The sequence below is a fragment of the Trichechus manatus genome, unplaced genomic scaffold, assembly GCF_000243295.1.
Source record: "Trichechus manatus latirostris isolate Lorelei unplaced genomic scaffold, TriManLat1.0 scaffold00251, whole genome shotgun sequence".
Taxonomy (NCBI): domain Eukaryota; kingdom Metazoa; phylum Chordata; class Mammalia; order Sirenia; family Trichechidae; genus Trichechus; species Trichechus manatus.
In genome coordinates, this window is record NW_004444187.1 from 1347178 (window position 1) to 1363440 (window position 16263).

The following is a 16263-nucleotide window of genomic DNA, read 5'->3' on the forward strand; positions in this document are numbered from 1 at the left end:
GACTCATAGCGACCCTATAGGTCAGAGTAGAACTGCCCCATAGGGTTTCCATGGAGCGTCTGGTGGATTCCAACTGCCGACCTTTTGGTTAGCAGCCGTAGCACTTAACCACTACACCACCAGGGTTTACATACATACATACATACATATATATATATATACACACACACACACACACACACACACACACACAAATATATATATATACGCTTCACTGGTTTTGCTTCTCTGGAGAATTCAGCCTAATAACAATCTCCATAGGCTTTCCCATTTCTGTCATCTAGTGTTATTTTGAGAACAGACTAGAACTGAAATCTTCAAATGTCCTAGGATTTTGTTTATTTTTTTTCTTTTCCTAATTTTTAGCAGAATGTTTTTGAAAACAAAATATTATGCAAGAGTCAGATATGAAAAAGAGATATGTACATTTTATAAGTTCAAATTCATAAAATTTAATAAAGTCAACCAATGAGAACATAAGTTTATCAATAGTACTCAATATATTAAAATTAGTTATTTATAAAATGTGAGTGTATCTGTTGTTCTTTATTTTAGTTTTCAGTAATTAAAAATGAAACGCAAATAAAAGAGTAGGGGTCAGCAAACTAAGGCCCATGGGCCAAAGCCTGCCCATCACCTGGTTTTGTACAGCCTTCGAGCTAAGAATGTTTTTTACATTTTTAAATGGAAGGAAAAAATTTTTTTTAAATATTTTGTGATATGTGAAAATTACACAAAATCCAAATTTCAGTGCCCATAGATATTTTTTATCGGAACACAGTCCCACTCACTTGTCTATCTATGGCTGCTTTCACACTACAATGGCAGAACTGGGTAGCTGCAAAAGAGACTGTATGGTCACAAGCCTAAAAATTTACTATCTAGCCCTTTACAGAAAAAGTTTGCAGTTCCCTCATTTAGAAAATCTCGGCAGCACTTCTGGGGAAAAAGCCGCATGCAGTGGAGCAGAGTTTGGAAACTACTTGTGGCAAACGGTATTTTCCAAAGATGGCCACTGTAATTTTTTCCATCCTACATGCTCTTCTGCAATGTGACCCTGCCACTCCCTAACCAAGAAGAGGAGTCTAATTCCCTCCTCATTGAATTGGCTAGTGTCAGTGACTTGCTTGGCCAACAGAATATGGTAGAAGTGACTTCTGGGACTTCCACAGCTAGGTCATAAGAAACCTTGTCACTTCAGCCGGGGTCTCTTGGAAATGTTCATTCCTGAGATGCTCCCTCTGAGAATCTAGCACCATACTGTAAGAAGCTTGAGTCACATGGAGAAGCCGAGGATAGGAATTCCTGCCTACAACCCTAGATGAGTCTAAAGAAAACAGCCAGCCTCAACAGCCAGCCATGTGAGGGCCTCCTGCTCGGGTGGGTGAGCCTTCAGATGACTGCAGTCCCAAGAGACATCTAACTATATCCTCATGACAGACCCTGACTGAGAACCACCAGATGGGCCCAGTCAATCCACAGAACTGTGAAAGATGGTAATAAATATTCATTTTAAGCCACTATGTTTTGGGGTGGTTTGTTATGCAGCAATAGTGACTGGAACACCATTATACTAAAACAAATCTAAGAAAGTTTCAGATGAGAAATTCTAGGCTTCTGGGGGAAGCCCAGGCTTGGACCATCCATGCTATCACAAGGCCAACCCTATCAAAGTTTTACCCTAACCCAAGGTGTTCTAGAAGTAGCCAGGGGTAGGGGGAGTGATAAACAATACTCCAATAGAGTCACTGTGACTCCCTAATCCTTATGCATTCCAATCAGGATGCCCTTCCCCAAAATATGCCAACAAGCCTGAATTTTAACAGTCTGAAACCCTCACAAAGAAATGGAAAACAATTTTTGTGGTACCTAAAATCACATCAGGATTGGTATACAAACAATTCTCAGTTTTCACCCTGTAAATAAACTAGTGATTATAGTGCCTCATCGTTTTTACTTAATAAACTTAAAAAATGGTAAATAAACTTAGGCTAGATGTAGTCAAGTTATTGATATATGGCAAATTATCAGATTATGGCAGTTTACCCACTAACAAATGTGAGCTTAGTAATAAAAAGCCCCTATGTTCTTCTGTTTGCATCACCTGTTCCTGCTTTGAAGGGTGACAGGTTAAGAGTTGCTCATAACATGTTTTTGATAGTGCCATTACATGTGATACACTCTTCAGCTTAGAACACTTGATTAAACTCAGTATGAATCCCCTAGAAGCCCATACATCATATTTTCAATGATACTACTTTAAGCCACAGCAGAATCAAATTTTAAAGACTATGAGTACTTAGTATATGCCAGGTTCCCTGCCAGGCTCTGGAAACACATCTTCAACTGGTATAAATTTTCATTCAGAACAAATCAGTGCTGGCTATGAATCATTAACCCATGACATTACTGAGCACTACAATGTGACACAGAATAGTGTGTTTATTTTATATCTAATGGGACATTTCTGGAACACTTCTTAAGATTTCTAACATTTTCTTAATTCAGTAACTGCTTGTAAGTTTATCTGAATATTCGTCTATGTGACTATCACTCACACTAATGTGGAAAACACTTGCACAGACACTGTTTTAAGTGGAGAACATCTCAACTATTAGTTGCCTAAGCCACTTCAGCAAGCGCTATGACCAGTTAACGACGACACCTGCCACAGGGGTAGCTAGTAGTGAGAAATATGCTGGGCCTTTGGTAACCCTGACCCATTCCGTCCAGCTTCATGCAGTTTCCTCCCTTCAGATCTCTTACTAGGACCCTTCACAGGTTCCCATGATGGAACTTTCACCCAATCTTAGGAAGTAACATCTCCCTTTCTTCAGCTAGTCTTTCCCACTGCTAGACTCTGCTCCCCAGGATGACCCTTGATAAGCTTCACCCTAGTACAGATGTCCTAGCCCAAAAAGGCCAATTCCCCTAACACCAAGACTTCTTTAGATAAGCCACACTTTGAGCAAGAAGAGCTTAGATGGTGGATGGCCAAACCCAGGTAGAACATGGAAGATCCGTGATTTGAATACAAGCAATCAGGCGCCTGAAACTCTGCATGTAGTCCCTGCATCTGGCATGTGGTTGCTGCCATTTCTACAACATGTACTAAATTGTATCTTTGTCTTTCAGTTCATAATTATCTGAATACATTATTAATTCAAATAAAATCTCTATAGAAAAAATATTACAATTTACTATTCTAGCATGGCAAATGTGACCATATTACAGGACTTTTAAATAATTCAAATATTGTACATTTACTAATTAAAAATACATCAATAAGTGTGTTAATTAAATGGAAGCAGCCCTCATGGCACAGTGTTAAAGCTCTCAGCTACCAACCAAAAGGTCAGGGGTTTGAACCCATCAACTGCTCTGCAGGAGAAAGATATGGCAGTCTGGTTCCATAGAGATTACAGCCTTGAAAACCTGATGGGAGTGTTCTACTCTGTCCTATACGGTCACTATGAGTTGGAATCAACTCAATGGCAGTGGGTTTTTTGGGGGGGATTTTTAATTGAATGGAGGGATACCAATACTCTTCAAAAAAACAACAAAAAATGACCATACAATTCACATTCTAGTAATCCATGTGGTCTTGTATTGAAAGTTTAATAAATCTGAACATAATTTAATGCAGTGACTATTATTAATGTTTAAAAAATACACATAATCAGTGACTTTTCCGGCTTAGAATCCATAACAACAATGAATCCTATTCACATCCTGTGCAACTCTATGGGGATTCTATGGGGAAAGTTTCCATATATGGTAATTTTTCCCCATAGACTCCCTGCAGTTTATACAGGATATGAATCTGGTTCATTGTAACAAGGAAAACAACAGATCACTGAAAACTCATATGTAATTTTTTCTGAACAAACAACAGACTAGCAATTAGGGAGACCAATACTAAAGTGAAAATAAGAAAAGAAATCTCAGTGAGAATGTAAAAATAACCACTGGATATTTTTTATTCCATTTTTGTACTAGCAGAATAAGTATATAAATATCTAGAGGGGAAAAATTTCTTATCTTAGTTACTTTAAAATAATATTTTGATGCTAAAAATTATGATGGCAACTATTAACAGCCAAGAAACCCAAAAGGAAATTTCACATCAGAACTTATGTTACAAGGAAAGAAATGATATAGTAAAAGAAATCAAGAATGTTATATGAGCTTTACCTTCCCAATGGAAAGTGTCCTAATGGAAGTCCCTGTGATCCGTAATTATTTTTCCATATTTTTTAATTCAACAGTCTGTGGATTCTACTTATCTAAAGGCACGTCAAGAATTTTTTTTTTTTTTAACTCAATGCTTTGATTGCAGACTTGCTGTTAGCTGCCATCGAGTTGATTCTGACTCACAGTGACCCCGCGTGTGTCAGAGGCGAACTGCTCCACAGGGTTTTCAAGGCTGCGACCTTTCAGAAGAACATCATCTGGTCTGCCTTCCAAGGCACCCTTGGGTGGGTTCAATCTGCCAACCTTTTGCCTTGCAGTCGAGTGCTTAACCATTTGCGCTACCCAGGGTCTCCTGAGTGCAGACTTAGAGGTGAATTTTTTCCTGCTCACTTATGGATCTGTATTTTATCTGTAAGTAAGATGAAGGCATCTGAAATCTAATATAGCTAAATACTAACAGCCAGACTAAAGGTGTAGGAGAGGAAAACGGCTGGTATTCCTAAATTGCCTAGCTTCATATGGAAAATACTAACAAAAGGAAAAGCAAAATATGGTACTAAAATGTCAAACATACTAACAGTAAAAACAGCAGTCTCTGAAACGATTATTTAATAACAACTAAGTACTTATACTGAGAAATGCTCCAGTTGTGAATACTCAGTTTTGAATGGCCATAGTCACTATTAACATTGCAATGGACTCACAGGCACTGCACCAAAACAATCGACCCAGGTTGAATCTCACTTTGATAGATCGGCAAGAATGGCCCTGAAATGCATATAAAAGGGAAGTGTGACTCATTTGTTTCTCTATCAAAGAGATGCCTGTTTAATTATACAGTATCTTGGTGGCCTAATATTGCTAGAGTATATTCATTTGACTAGCTCCCACACAATGGCTCAAAATTTGAGATAACTGCCTTCTTCTTGGTAACACTGTACTACTATTTGAACTGAGAAGCTGTCAGTTCCAGCTGAATGCATTCATCAGTAACAAAAATAAAAGGCAACAGCTGAACTTTTGGGGCCCATGTAAGGCAAACTCATGTACCCCGAATCCTCTCCAGCATTTGACTACCCCACTCAAGGGGATGTGGGCATCCAGACCGGCAGGGAAGACATGTGGGCCAGCCAGTCTGCGCAAAAGAGAACGCCTGCCACCATGACACATGTGACCACCATTTCCCCATCACCATTCAGCTCAGGTGGGTGGTCTTTCACCACCTCCTTGCTTGCGCTTTGGTGATGTCTTTTCCCCTTCACAGATGTCCTAGATATTCTCTTTAATTTACTAAAACTATAAAAAAATTTTGGGAAGAGGGATTGCATGACACTATTTGTCCCAGGGGCACCCATTTCTCAGAAGGTACCATGTTGCTCTCTTCACTGGATTAATAAGGCAGGTGCTTTGGAAGACACATTAGTGTTAGAGCAGGGCACAATTCCCACAATAGTACATCCTAAATAGGACCCTTGAGACTTGAAAAAGTTAAACATGCAATGGGAGGAAGAGGGAGGACTGAGCCCAACAAATGCTAATTGAATCAGTGTTAATCATACATGAAGTATTTACTCTTTGGAGAATAGCTGGCTTTTTATATGGCAGCATTGCTAAACCACAAAAAGAAAAGATTAAATTTTCTTTACTCCACAAAAAAAAAGGTGGAATTTTTTTCTCCTTTTATAAAATTTTAAATTTTTTGTGGAATTCAACATGTTGATTTTAAAATGTAAACTACCATTAAATTAAGTACCCAAAATATGTATTTTAATGACTATTTCCAGCAACAAAACTTTATTGATAGTAGTTTCTTCTTAAGCCTAAATTATTCTGGCCACAGAAACTAAAATTGCATTTCCTTGAAGCAGATAAAGAGCAGACATACTACTCCCATTTTAGCCGTGGGAAATTTCAGTAAAGGAAAAGCTCAGTGAAATACATCAAGATGGTAACACGTGGTTACAGACACTACACTCTCTGCTTTGTAATGGTTAATCTACACGTACCATAGCACACATCCATTTCAAAGTGGGCCCAGAATAGATTGGCCATGGCCAATCTACACAATTGTGGAGATTCAGATCCACTAAGGCAGAGATGAACTAGCACTATGGGAGAGCTTCACTAAAATGCTGTCACACATAAGTGAGCATTTATTAACTCTGCTGCCATAATTATGGAAGTCTGTAACTCTGATGAGCTGGAGTCTACTCTTCCAAGTACATTTTTTGTTGTTTTTAAGGCTTTTTTTTTTTTTTTAATTTAAATCAAGCAATACTATTTCAGTGAGCTAGAACATGTTATAATGTGATATCCAGGCTACTGCAAATTCCTGACCTCAAAGGTCTGAAACATAAAATCAGCTTAATCTAGTATTTGAAAATGAAGACATTAACATTTCTTCATCTTATATGCAAAAGCAAGGGGGAGAGAAGGAAAATTAAAAACAGCCATTTAGAAAACAACAGAAGTCAAAATAGTGGTTACCTCTTGGCAAGGTGGGAGGCAATATTGACCGGGAAGGGGCACAAGAGAACTTTCTGGAGTAATAGAAATGTTCTGTATCTTGATCATGGTAGTGGTTACATGGGTGTAGACATGAGTGAAAATTCACTGAGGTGTACCATAGATTTATGCATTTTATTGTATGTAAACCATACCTCAGTTTAAAAAGTAAAAGCATACAAGTAATGTACTGCAACCAGAAATCAAGGTTAAGAATCATAAAATCAGAATATGTTAGAAAAAAATTAACCTTTCCAGGACCTAGCACAGCACCATACACAGAGCAGATATTTGAGAAAGTATTTATCATAACAATTTTGTAAGAACACCCCAGATGGTTCATGAGATCTCTCTGATCCCTCTGAACTTCATAAAAATTTTGAATGTGACCATGCTAAGTACAAATAGTTTCAAGCCTATAAAATAGTCTCCAAAGGTGGGTATCAAAGGCCTGGAAAGTTATGTCTCAAAACACAAAGAAAATACATCTGCCTTAAGTCTGAGCACAGCCTTAGGGCATCTCTCAAGCTGAAGAAGGCAGTCGATTCTCTACGCTTAACATCCACTGACAGTACTAGCCTATCGGTGGTCTTCTAGTGACAAGTGAGAAACAAAACTTAATACTCAGTAACATCAAAAAATTGCTGTAATCCTATTCTGAATGATATTCTGTTCTGTTCAGTAATCTGGTAGCTATGGAGACCAAAGCAACTAGCAGTTTTTCAAAAATCACACATTGCACATCTTGTCAAAAGCTCAGGTTTGAAGATCAAGAATGGCTTCATCGCCTGTTAAAAACCTGGCCAGATGATGTTAGAGTCCCTAGTCCCCAGTCTCCACCCACTCCCCCTACACAAACAGTTTCAACTGCCATTTTCAGTTAAACAAAGTAACAGGACTAATTTTCCCTTAGTATATAAATACTTTTGTCCCTACCTAAGTTCCTATATAAACAAAATTCTGTGACCAAAATGAAACTGGAAGGTGTTTGCCAGTTAATAATCTATTTCTTGGATGACAACGATTCCAAAGGTACCATTAAGTGGATTGAAAAAATTCTGACAATTGTTAGAAAATAATATTGTCACGTGCTAAATGGGACATAACATCTCACTGTTATTCTTTCTTGACCTTGATTTGGCAGTGTGGTAGTTTCAGAGATGGGAAGCTTCCACAGTGAAACAACAAAAATAACTGACCCTTTTAAAAATCCAATCAAGAAAGAAAAGAGCTGAGGATTATTAGCTCTCTTAAAATGCTACTATTCTGAAATAATCATCAGCTATGCACAAACAGTCATACTGATCACCTGAGATCAGAAAAGAAAGGCCAAATTGCAACTTCGAGGAATGTGAAATTTCCCTAAATTCCTACCCTACCCCCTTCACCCCTGTGAGAGTGCCTTGCAATTTTTAATGATCTAGGCCGGCAAGTTGAGTCTATTTAGAAATTATTAACTGTCATCTTTGCTTATAGATGTTAACAAAATATTCTGCAGAGCCTGTACAACTGCATTGACAAGTTATAACATTCCATAACCAACATTAAATAATTTAGGTCATTCACCAATTTTTAAATAGCAATTTTCGGCTGCTGTCCAGCCCATCCCATTGTGCAGGGCCTGCTCTGCACCAAAGCAATTTCATTGTATAAGTTTTAAGACAGATACGATGCTGCTGGGCTGTTACGCTAGACAGCATATCAAAATTCAAGCCATTGTATATAAAAATAATCCATCTCCAAGAATAAAGCTTATTTCTTATTCTTTTTTAATCTACATGTAACATCTACTCTTATATTTTTGTAAAAATACAGAGGAAGGGGGTACAATACCTTATTCTTTCTTTAGATAAAAATGTTAAGCCCTTGTTTCCTTTCTAATAGACACTATCATCTGAGATCCTCCCAGTATCTATTTTGGGGTTTAAGGCAAAACAAGCACCATTACGGAATTCACAACAATAGATCAGTGACAGACCTGATCCCATCAATTAACACGTTCTGGGGAGGCTGCCTGGATTCCTGTCTTCCTCCCTCCCTCCCTCTTGGAGGCCTGGTTTTGACCACATTGACATTCTGGCCTTAGGAATGAATAACCAGCTAAGGGGGAGTCCCTTCCCTGAGACCAATTCTTTTGTAATTAGAGCCAAAATACAAATGTTGTTAATGACCTAAGGCAAAGTGGTATGAACCCAAAGCCAATGAAACCATGACAGCAAGCAGATTTCTAAACAGCAAAGAAGTGGGATGCATTTACTTACAGGAAGATTCAGTGCCAAACATGGCTGGCTCCAGATGCTGCTTTAAAAAAATTAGAAGAAAGAAAAAAAAGGAAGAAAGAGCGAGGAGAGAGTACGTGTGAGAGATGAGCCGGCTACACAGCAGGGGTCATGAAGCCAGACAATGCAGTCCAAGCGTGTCCAGCTGCCAGATTCTCCTCTTATGAGCTTCAGTTTTCTCCCAAGTGACTGAGAAGAAAGCTCTCCTATGGAACCGAAACCCGAAGAGCTGCTTGTGAAAATCCAGTAGGCAAAGGCAGGCCGACGTGGCTCTTGTAGGATGCAGTGAGGCAGGACTAGGTAGCAGCAGGGGCAGGACTGGGAGTAGCAGCTACAGCGGATACTGCAATCCCCAGCCCTGCTGTAGCAGTAAGACAATAGCAGGGCTTATGCATACACTGGATGACGTCAGGGACACTGCACAGACTGACTGCGCTGCTTGAACCAGAGGCTCCAGGGGCTTCAGGGGAGCAGCACGACTCAAGGGGAATTCCTTTGTCCCAAAATGCATAAGACCGAGAGCCACAAAACACATACATTCCCCTTCCTGCCTAGATCTTCATCCCATGATAACAGGCAGTAAAAGAGACCTCAAAGAAATTTAAATATTGGCTTTATAGCACCTAACCACAAGGATATCATGCAGATTAGGATTCTTGGTTTTATGCAGCAGATAGAACTTTCACAATGGAGTTAATACTAGAAACAAGAAAAATTCTCTTTTAAAAAATTAGAGAAGAGTTCATTGTCATCTTCTCTAAGCTTACAGTAGACTAACAGATCAAGGGTTGCACACTCAATCACAAATATGAAAACAAGCATACTATTACACACACATTCTAAGCATACAGATACATGCACAAATGTGATAACTAATAAAATGCTTAGAACACTGCTTAGCACATGGTGAGCATTCAGTGTCAGCAATTATATAATTAGCTATTTTACAGCTATTATTCAGATGTGAACACCACTACTCTAGGAATATATTTAAATATATACATTTCTCCTATCTGATTCTTTCGCCACTTTCTCTTTATTTTTGCCTCGTGAGGACTCCTGCCATTTTCCAGAGTAACGGTAATTTTACGGCTGTGTGCACGTTCTTGCATACACCTGCGTATGAGTGGGCTTTGTGACCAACATATTTCCTTTGAATCTGCATGCACAATATAACTGAAGATATTAATACTTTGTCTATGGACTCACTTGACAAATAAAAAGTCTTCCTGTATTATCTTGTTCTTAGAAATCTAGTTTAAAAAAAAGTACTACAAGAAGTGTGCAGACTTTCATTAGAATGCCTATCCATGGCAGGCAAAGAAAGAAGTTTTCTTTTCTCCTGTTTTAATGTTTTTAAAATACTGAAATGCATGAAAAGTAAACATATATATAATTACATGTTATATATACATGTATATGTGTAACATTTATTGTATCTATATATTCACCCATAATCTCACCACTTTTTAAATCATACAAAGTAAGACATTCAAGTCTCCTCTCCACCCATTCATCTAAGCTATCTACCCTTCATAATATTTTCTTATGCTTACAAAGGCATGTCTATATATAGATTCACAGTTTATAAAAATTAAATTCTGATATGAATGTGGAACTTCAAATTACCATCTAAAAATATCATTAGTAGCTTTTCTGCACTGTATATAGGTCACTTTCGTTTAATGACTGCAAAATATTCCCCCTGCATGTATCATAATTTATTCAAGGTAACCTGATCTTTAGCTTACTGAAAATGCTGAACCATTGCAAAGAAAGTATAATGATGCTGAACAAGATAAAGAACAAATATTTTGTTATAGGCTAAAATAACAATTAGAAAAAAAACAAAACCAGTTGCCGTCAATTCCAACTCATGGTGACCCCATGTGTGTCAGAGTAGAACTGTGCTGCATAGGGTTTTCAATGGCTGATTTTTTGAAAGTAGATAGCCAGGCCTTTCTTCCTAGGTGCCTCTGGGTGGACTCAAACTGCCCACCTTTCAGTTAGCATCGGAGCACTTAACTGTTTGCATCACCCAGGGACTCCCAGAAGGACAAGAGCTAGTATCTATCTAGTGTTTAGTATGTGACAGGTACTTTTGGGGAACTTTATGTGTATTAACTCATTTAATCCTTATAACAAGCATACAAAGTAGACACCATTATTATCCCCACTTGACAGTTAAATAATTTGCCAAGGTCACACAGGTAGCAAATAAGCCAGGATTCAAACCAGGTGGTCTGGTCCCAAAGCATATGCTCTTAACACCCTACTATAATGCCTCTTGAAAAAAAGAATAATTGACAGAGAAACATTTTATGAATTCAACTAAAATGGAGTGAAAAAATCAATTGAAAATGTGGAGAAAAGTTTTCTTTATTACAAAGAGATAAAGAAAGCACCAGAGAAAACTAAAAATGACAGAAAAGACTATACCAAAAATTACAGGAATTAGGAAGGAAAAACCCATCCCTCAAAAAACACTGTCAGGTCAACAACCAGGGGATGAAAATCAATAATGGTGTCAAGATATAACTGTAGCAATTGGGAATGGACAATTTGATCTTCTACAAGATCTATTTTAAATTATGTACCAGATGTTGCATATGAATAGACACCCAAATGGTGGATGGATGTGGCCATCAGAAAGACAAGAGGAAAATCAGAATGAGAAAAATGCTCCCTGGGCAACAGATATTTTCAAATGGAAGCCATGGTTTATATGCAATAACTACTTAGCTGACTCATTTTACGTAGCTCCTTTTTTCAGCTCATATGTGTGGGTGTATATATGCATATGTAAATGCCTTTTTCTGAAGCCTATGTTTATTTCTTGGCACAGACTTCTAAGAGTAAGATCAAGGTTGCAATATTTTTCAAGAAGTCTACTTTTTAGAACACTGTAACAGGATGATTATGTTAAAAAATCACGCATCTTAATTGCCAGCAAAACTGGACAAAAATGACACCCTCTGACTCCTGCTAAGGTTTGTGTAACCTCTGGAGGCCTGATGTGTTTCTAAATACCTTAGAAGTTTGGATCTGTATAGCTGAAGACCCATTTTGACGAAAACTATTCCAAACGTTTAGATTGTTCCAATTCTCTCTTCTAGTCAGCTGGCTTGAGCTCACAGAATGAAGACATATTTTCATGTATTGCTTAAGAAAAATGTAATAAAGGAAAAATAAATCTAATATGATGACCCCATCTCCCAAAAAAATCACATAATACATTCCAAAGCCAAAATGATTTTAGGATTATCCATTCTCTCTGATTATCTCTGCCTGTGACCTTGTCCTTTCATTTTGAGAGTACTGTTGATTTCAGGATAAAATTAGCAATGAAAGAAATGATTACTAATCAAAATAATTCCATGGCCAAAGTAATTATTAAGTTAAAATGCTATTGAAAAAAAGACAATAGTGAAGCTGTTAAAGTAAGTCAATAGTTACTTCTGAGCAACCCCTCATTCATGCACTCAGCAACTATTTCCTGGGAGCCTACTGTTCTGCACTCGAGGGGTACTGCCAGGAGCAAACTCCCTTCCTTATGGAGCTTATGGAGGCTCTACGTGGTAGAAACAGTTAAGCGCTTGGCTGCTAATCAAAAGGTTGGAGGTTAGAGTCCAACCAGATACCCTTGGAAGAAAGGCATGACAATCTACTTCCGAAAAATCAGCCACTGAAAACCCTATGGAGCACGGTCAGTTCTACCTTGACATACATGGGGTCACCATGATTTAGAATTAACTGGTTTTTATTCTAGTGGGTGAAAAGACAAACATGTAGTAGGTCAAGTAGTGGTATGTTACAAAGAAAGATAAAGAGGAATTAGGGAATAAGTATGATTGAAACCCAAATACCCAAACCCACTGCCATCGAGTGAATTTCGATTCATAGCAACACCATAGGACAGAGTAGAACTGCCCCATAGGGTTTCCAAGGCTGTAAATCCTTATGAAAGCAGACTGCCACATATTTCTCCCGTGGAGCAGCTGGTGGGTTTGAATCGCCGACCTTTCAGTTAGCAGCCTCTGAGAGCTTCACTACTGTGCCATCAGGGCTCCTTAAGGATGACTGAATGGGAGGGTTATTTTAGAGGTAAAATTGTCAAGTAGGGCCATTCTGAAAAGGTGACATTTCAACAGAAACTTAAAAAAAGTGATGTGAAACCACATGGATAATTGAAAGAGTATTCCAAGCAGAGGGAATAGAAAATGCAAAAGCATTGAACAGGAGCGTTTTTAGCCCCTAAAAGAAAAAAAAAATCACAATAGATCTATTCTTGTATCCTCAAATATCAATTTCTATTGGAAGATATCCCCTTCAGTAATATGATAATGCCATTAGTACAAAAGTGGTTATGCTGTATTATGCTAGTAACAAATTCTCTTTTCTAGTGCAAAAGAATTCATTCCCCATGAACTGAAAGCATAAGTTCTTTCTTCAAAGTTTAATCAACTAAATTGAGTTATATCTGCAGATGTGTAAATGTTGATAAAAATTGCTATGGGAGACAGCATTCAGAATGGCTTCCAACCACATCAGACAGCTAATTTAATTAATGTACTTATTAATGTGGTAAGAACTTAAACCACATATTCTCTCTAGACGATACACGAGGATTAATTTTAGAAGTGTCATACTGTGAATTTCTTCGTAGCCATCTCGTTTGTTCACATCAAAGTCTTTATTAGTATTCCTCTTGACGTCTACTTAGCATGTTGTTGTTAGTTGCTGTGGAGTTGATTCTGACTCATGGTGTGCAGAGGAGAGCTGCTCCATAGGATTTTCAAGGCTGGGACCTTTCAGAAGCAGATCACCAAGGCTGTCTCACGAGGTACCTCTGGGTGGATTTGAACCACCAACCTTTCAGCTAGTAGAGGAGCGATTAGTCGTTTGGCCACCCAGGGAATCTCTAAGCATGTTAAAGTAGTATGTTGTTTAAAATATCAACTATATATATATTAAGTATTATTTTAAAACAACAGAAAAATATTTTAATGGCAATATACAAACTACAGAAAATGAAAGAATTAAGCAGTGATTCTGTTCTTCAAAAAATAAAGAAGGTACCAATGTATGATTAAAAGCATACTCATAGTAAAGTACCCTAATAGGATTGTAAAACTTTGATTTCTTTGCTTATGGTTATAAAGTGTTCCTTTCTGTTTCATCACAGTACTAATCATATAGTGAGCCTTCTAAAAGGTAGGTACACTTTATTTCAGAGCCCTGAAACAAAAGTTCTCGTAAATACTCCTATAACGAAAAGAAAATCAATGCACACATATACACACATGCACACTCAAATACAGGTATACTTGCTTTAAAGGAACGCTAAATAGGAAGATGTGAATTTATAAAGCAAACAATTTTGGGGCAATTAACTGCTTTAAAATGTTTCATCTTTAAAAAAAGATATTCACCACAGAAGTCCTTTAAATAGCAAGCTCCTAAAAACTGCATTTCAAATTATCGATTTACAAAAATTTGACTTGTACACCATAATTAGCTGTCTTGCCAAAGGTCCATAAAGGGATCATTTACAGAGAATATGTAAGTAGAACTTCATCTGAATGCACGCTAGGATTTTCTCATTACACTGGATAGAGAAGGTAAGTCTCTACAGTGGGTGGGGTAATCTTCCAAAAGCCTTTGTTCTTTAGCTTAAAAGCAATCCATCAGAAAACCGTGTCAATAGTACCCAAAAGTTCAAATTTAGGGTAATATAATTCTGAATTGGTTGCACAAGTTTGGGCAAAAAACTCACTGCTCTTACCTCCTCATCACCACTTCCCCTCCCACCCCTGCCTTCACACCACTAGATCTAAGAGAATCCACCACTTACTCACCAAGAAACTGCCGCTTATGGTTTCTTCACTTTATTTCTAGACCTGTACCTATTTACCATTTACTGAAACTAGACATGGAGACCAAGGCTATGCAATCTAAAAGGAAGAAGCTAGTTATCCATCAGAAAGATCTGGACACGTTTATACTAAGAAAATTTAGTATAAAAACTGAAATTCTCCAATTCACTTCATTGTGTCTACTCCATCTGAAACATATGGACACGCACACACAACCACCACCACAACACCGGAAGTGTTCAAAGGTGTTGAAAAAAGTGTGCATATTTTATTCTCTGTGTGGCATAACCTGAACTCTGACATTTGTACTTTAAACTTTTTGGCCCAGAGGGGAGAAACGTGGATTAATTATGGGTTGTAGTTTAAGTCTGAGCAAGGCTGACCCAAACTGAAACAGAAGAAGATCTGCACAGGTATGTCTGAGAAATTCCTTTAAGTGCTTATCCTAAATTAATCGCAATGTGCACACAACCAATTCATACATACCCTGGAATAAACTAGTGCATAATATTTTAAAAAGTACAACCAACATAATTTTTAAAATATCAAGTCAAAATATTATAAGCAACTATATGGCTGGGCAATATTTTAAATTTAATTTTACCTGTATAATCCATCATGAAGCAGTAGGCAGGAAACTCGGCATTTTCCAAAGTACAACTCAATTCAGACACAAAATGAAACAGGTCCCTGGACAGGCAAACTGCTCTGGGGGAAAGCCTCCTGCCATGTGACATTAATACACACACACTTCTGCTTATCTCTTGACTCAAGCCCCAACGGCCGTGACTCTGCTCTTTTTTCCCTGGTTTTGGTTTTGTTTGTTTTTTTTTTTTGTTTTTTTTGTTGGCCTTAGAAAAGTCTCTCTTAGAAAAGAACGGTTACTAGAAAATAAAAATTTTCTTTAAAAATTACTTCTTCCCATTTTATTCCTGTACTAATTATTAGGTTAGAACTAAGAAATAAAATTCTCTTATTTCTCTATATGAAAAGAACACAAGAAGTCCACGTTTCATTCTAGCACTCAATGTCACAAAGCTACAGAATCTGAAAGGAGTCAGCATCCAAACTGTTACGAAGAATGCAATTTTGTTATTATGCTCACTCATTTGATAGTAGGCACATCTGAGCCACTTAAAACATTTGATTAATTTGAAAACAAATCTAATAAAGGTAGTAAAAGAACAATCCTTTAAAGCGTATCTAAGACCTTCAACTCATTTATCCAAGCCCCGAAACAGACATCAGATGGAAAGGACATATGGTCATTACTGAGACAGACGCTACCTGATGTAATCTTCAATGTCACATTACCATGTCCCCTGAGCCATCTTTTCCTTCATTGCCAATTGCTTTTCATCTTGAGTATGCCCCAGCTACACTTCAAATAAATTTTAACAATGGCTACT

The 16263-nt window shown here is 37.7% G+C and overlaps 1 protein-coding gene across 5 annotated transcripts in view; it reads right to left on the reverse strand.

Moving 5' to 3' along the window:
* The window catches only part of ST7 (suppression of tumorigenicity 7), a 245467-nt gene extending 229834 nt beyond the window's left edge, over nt 1-15633 (reverse strand). The window contains exon 1 of one of the 5 annotated variants that reach the window (XM_023724624.1): nt 15459-15626. In XM_023724624.1, coding sequence (XP_023580392.1) covers nt 15459-15591 — 133 coding nt within the window. In that variant the 5' untranslated portion in view covers nt 15592-15626. Of the gene's footprint in view, nt 1-15458 lie in introns of all 5 variants that reach the window. The other 4 variants (XM_023724626.1, XM_023724627.1, XM_023724625.1 and 1 more) reach the window with 4 other exon arrangements.
* Between the last annotated feature and the right edge of the window lie 630 nt (nt 15634-16263).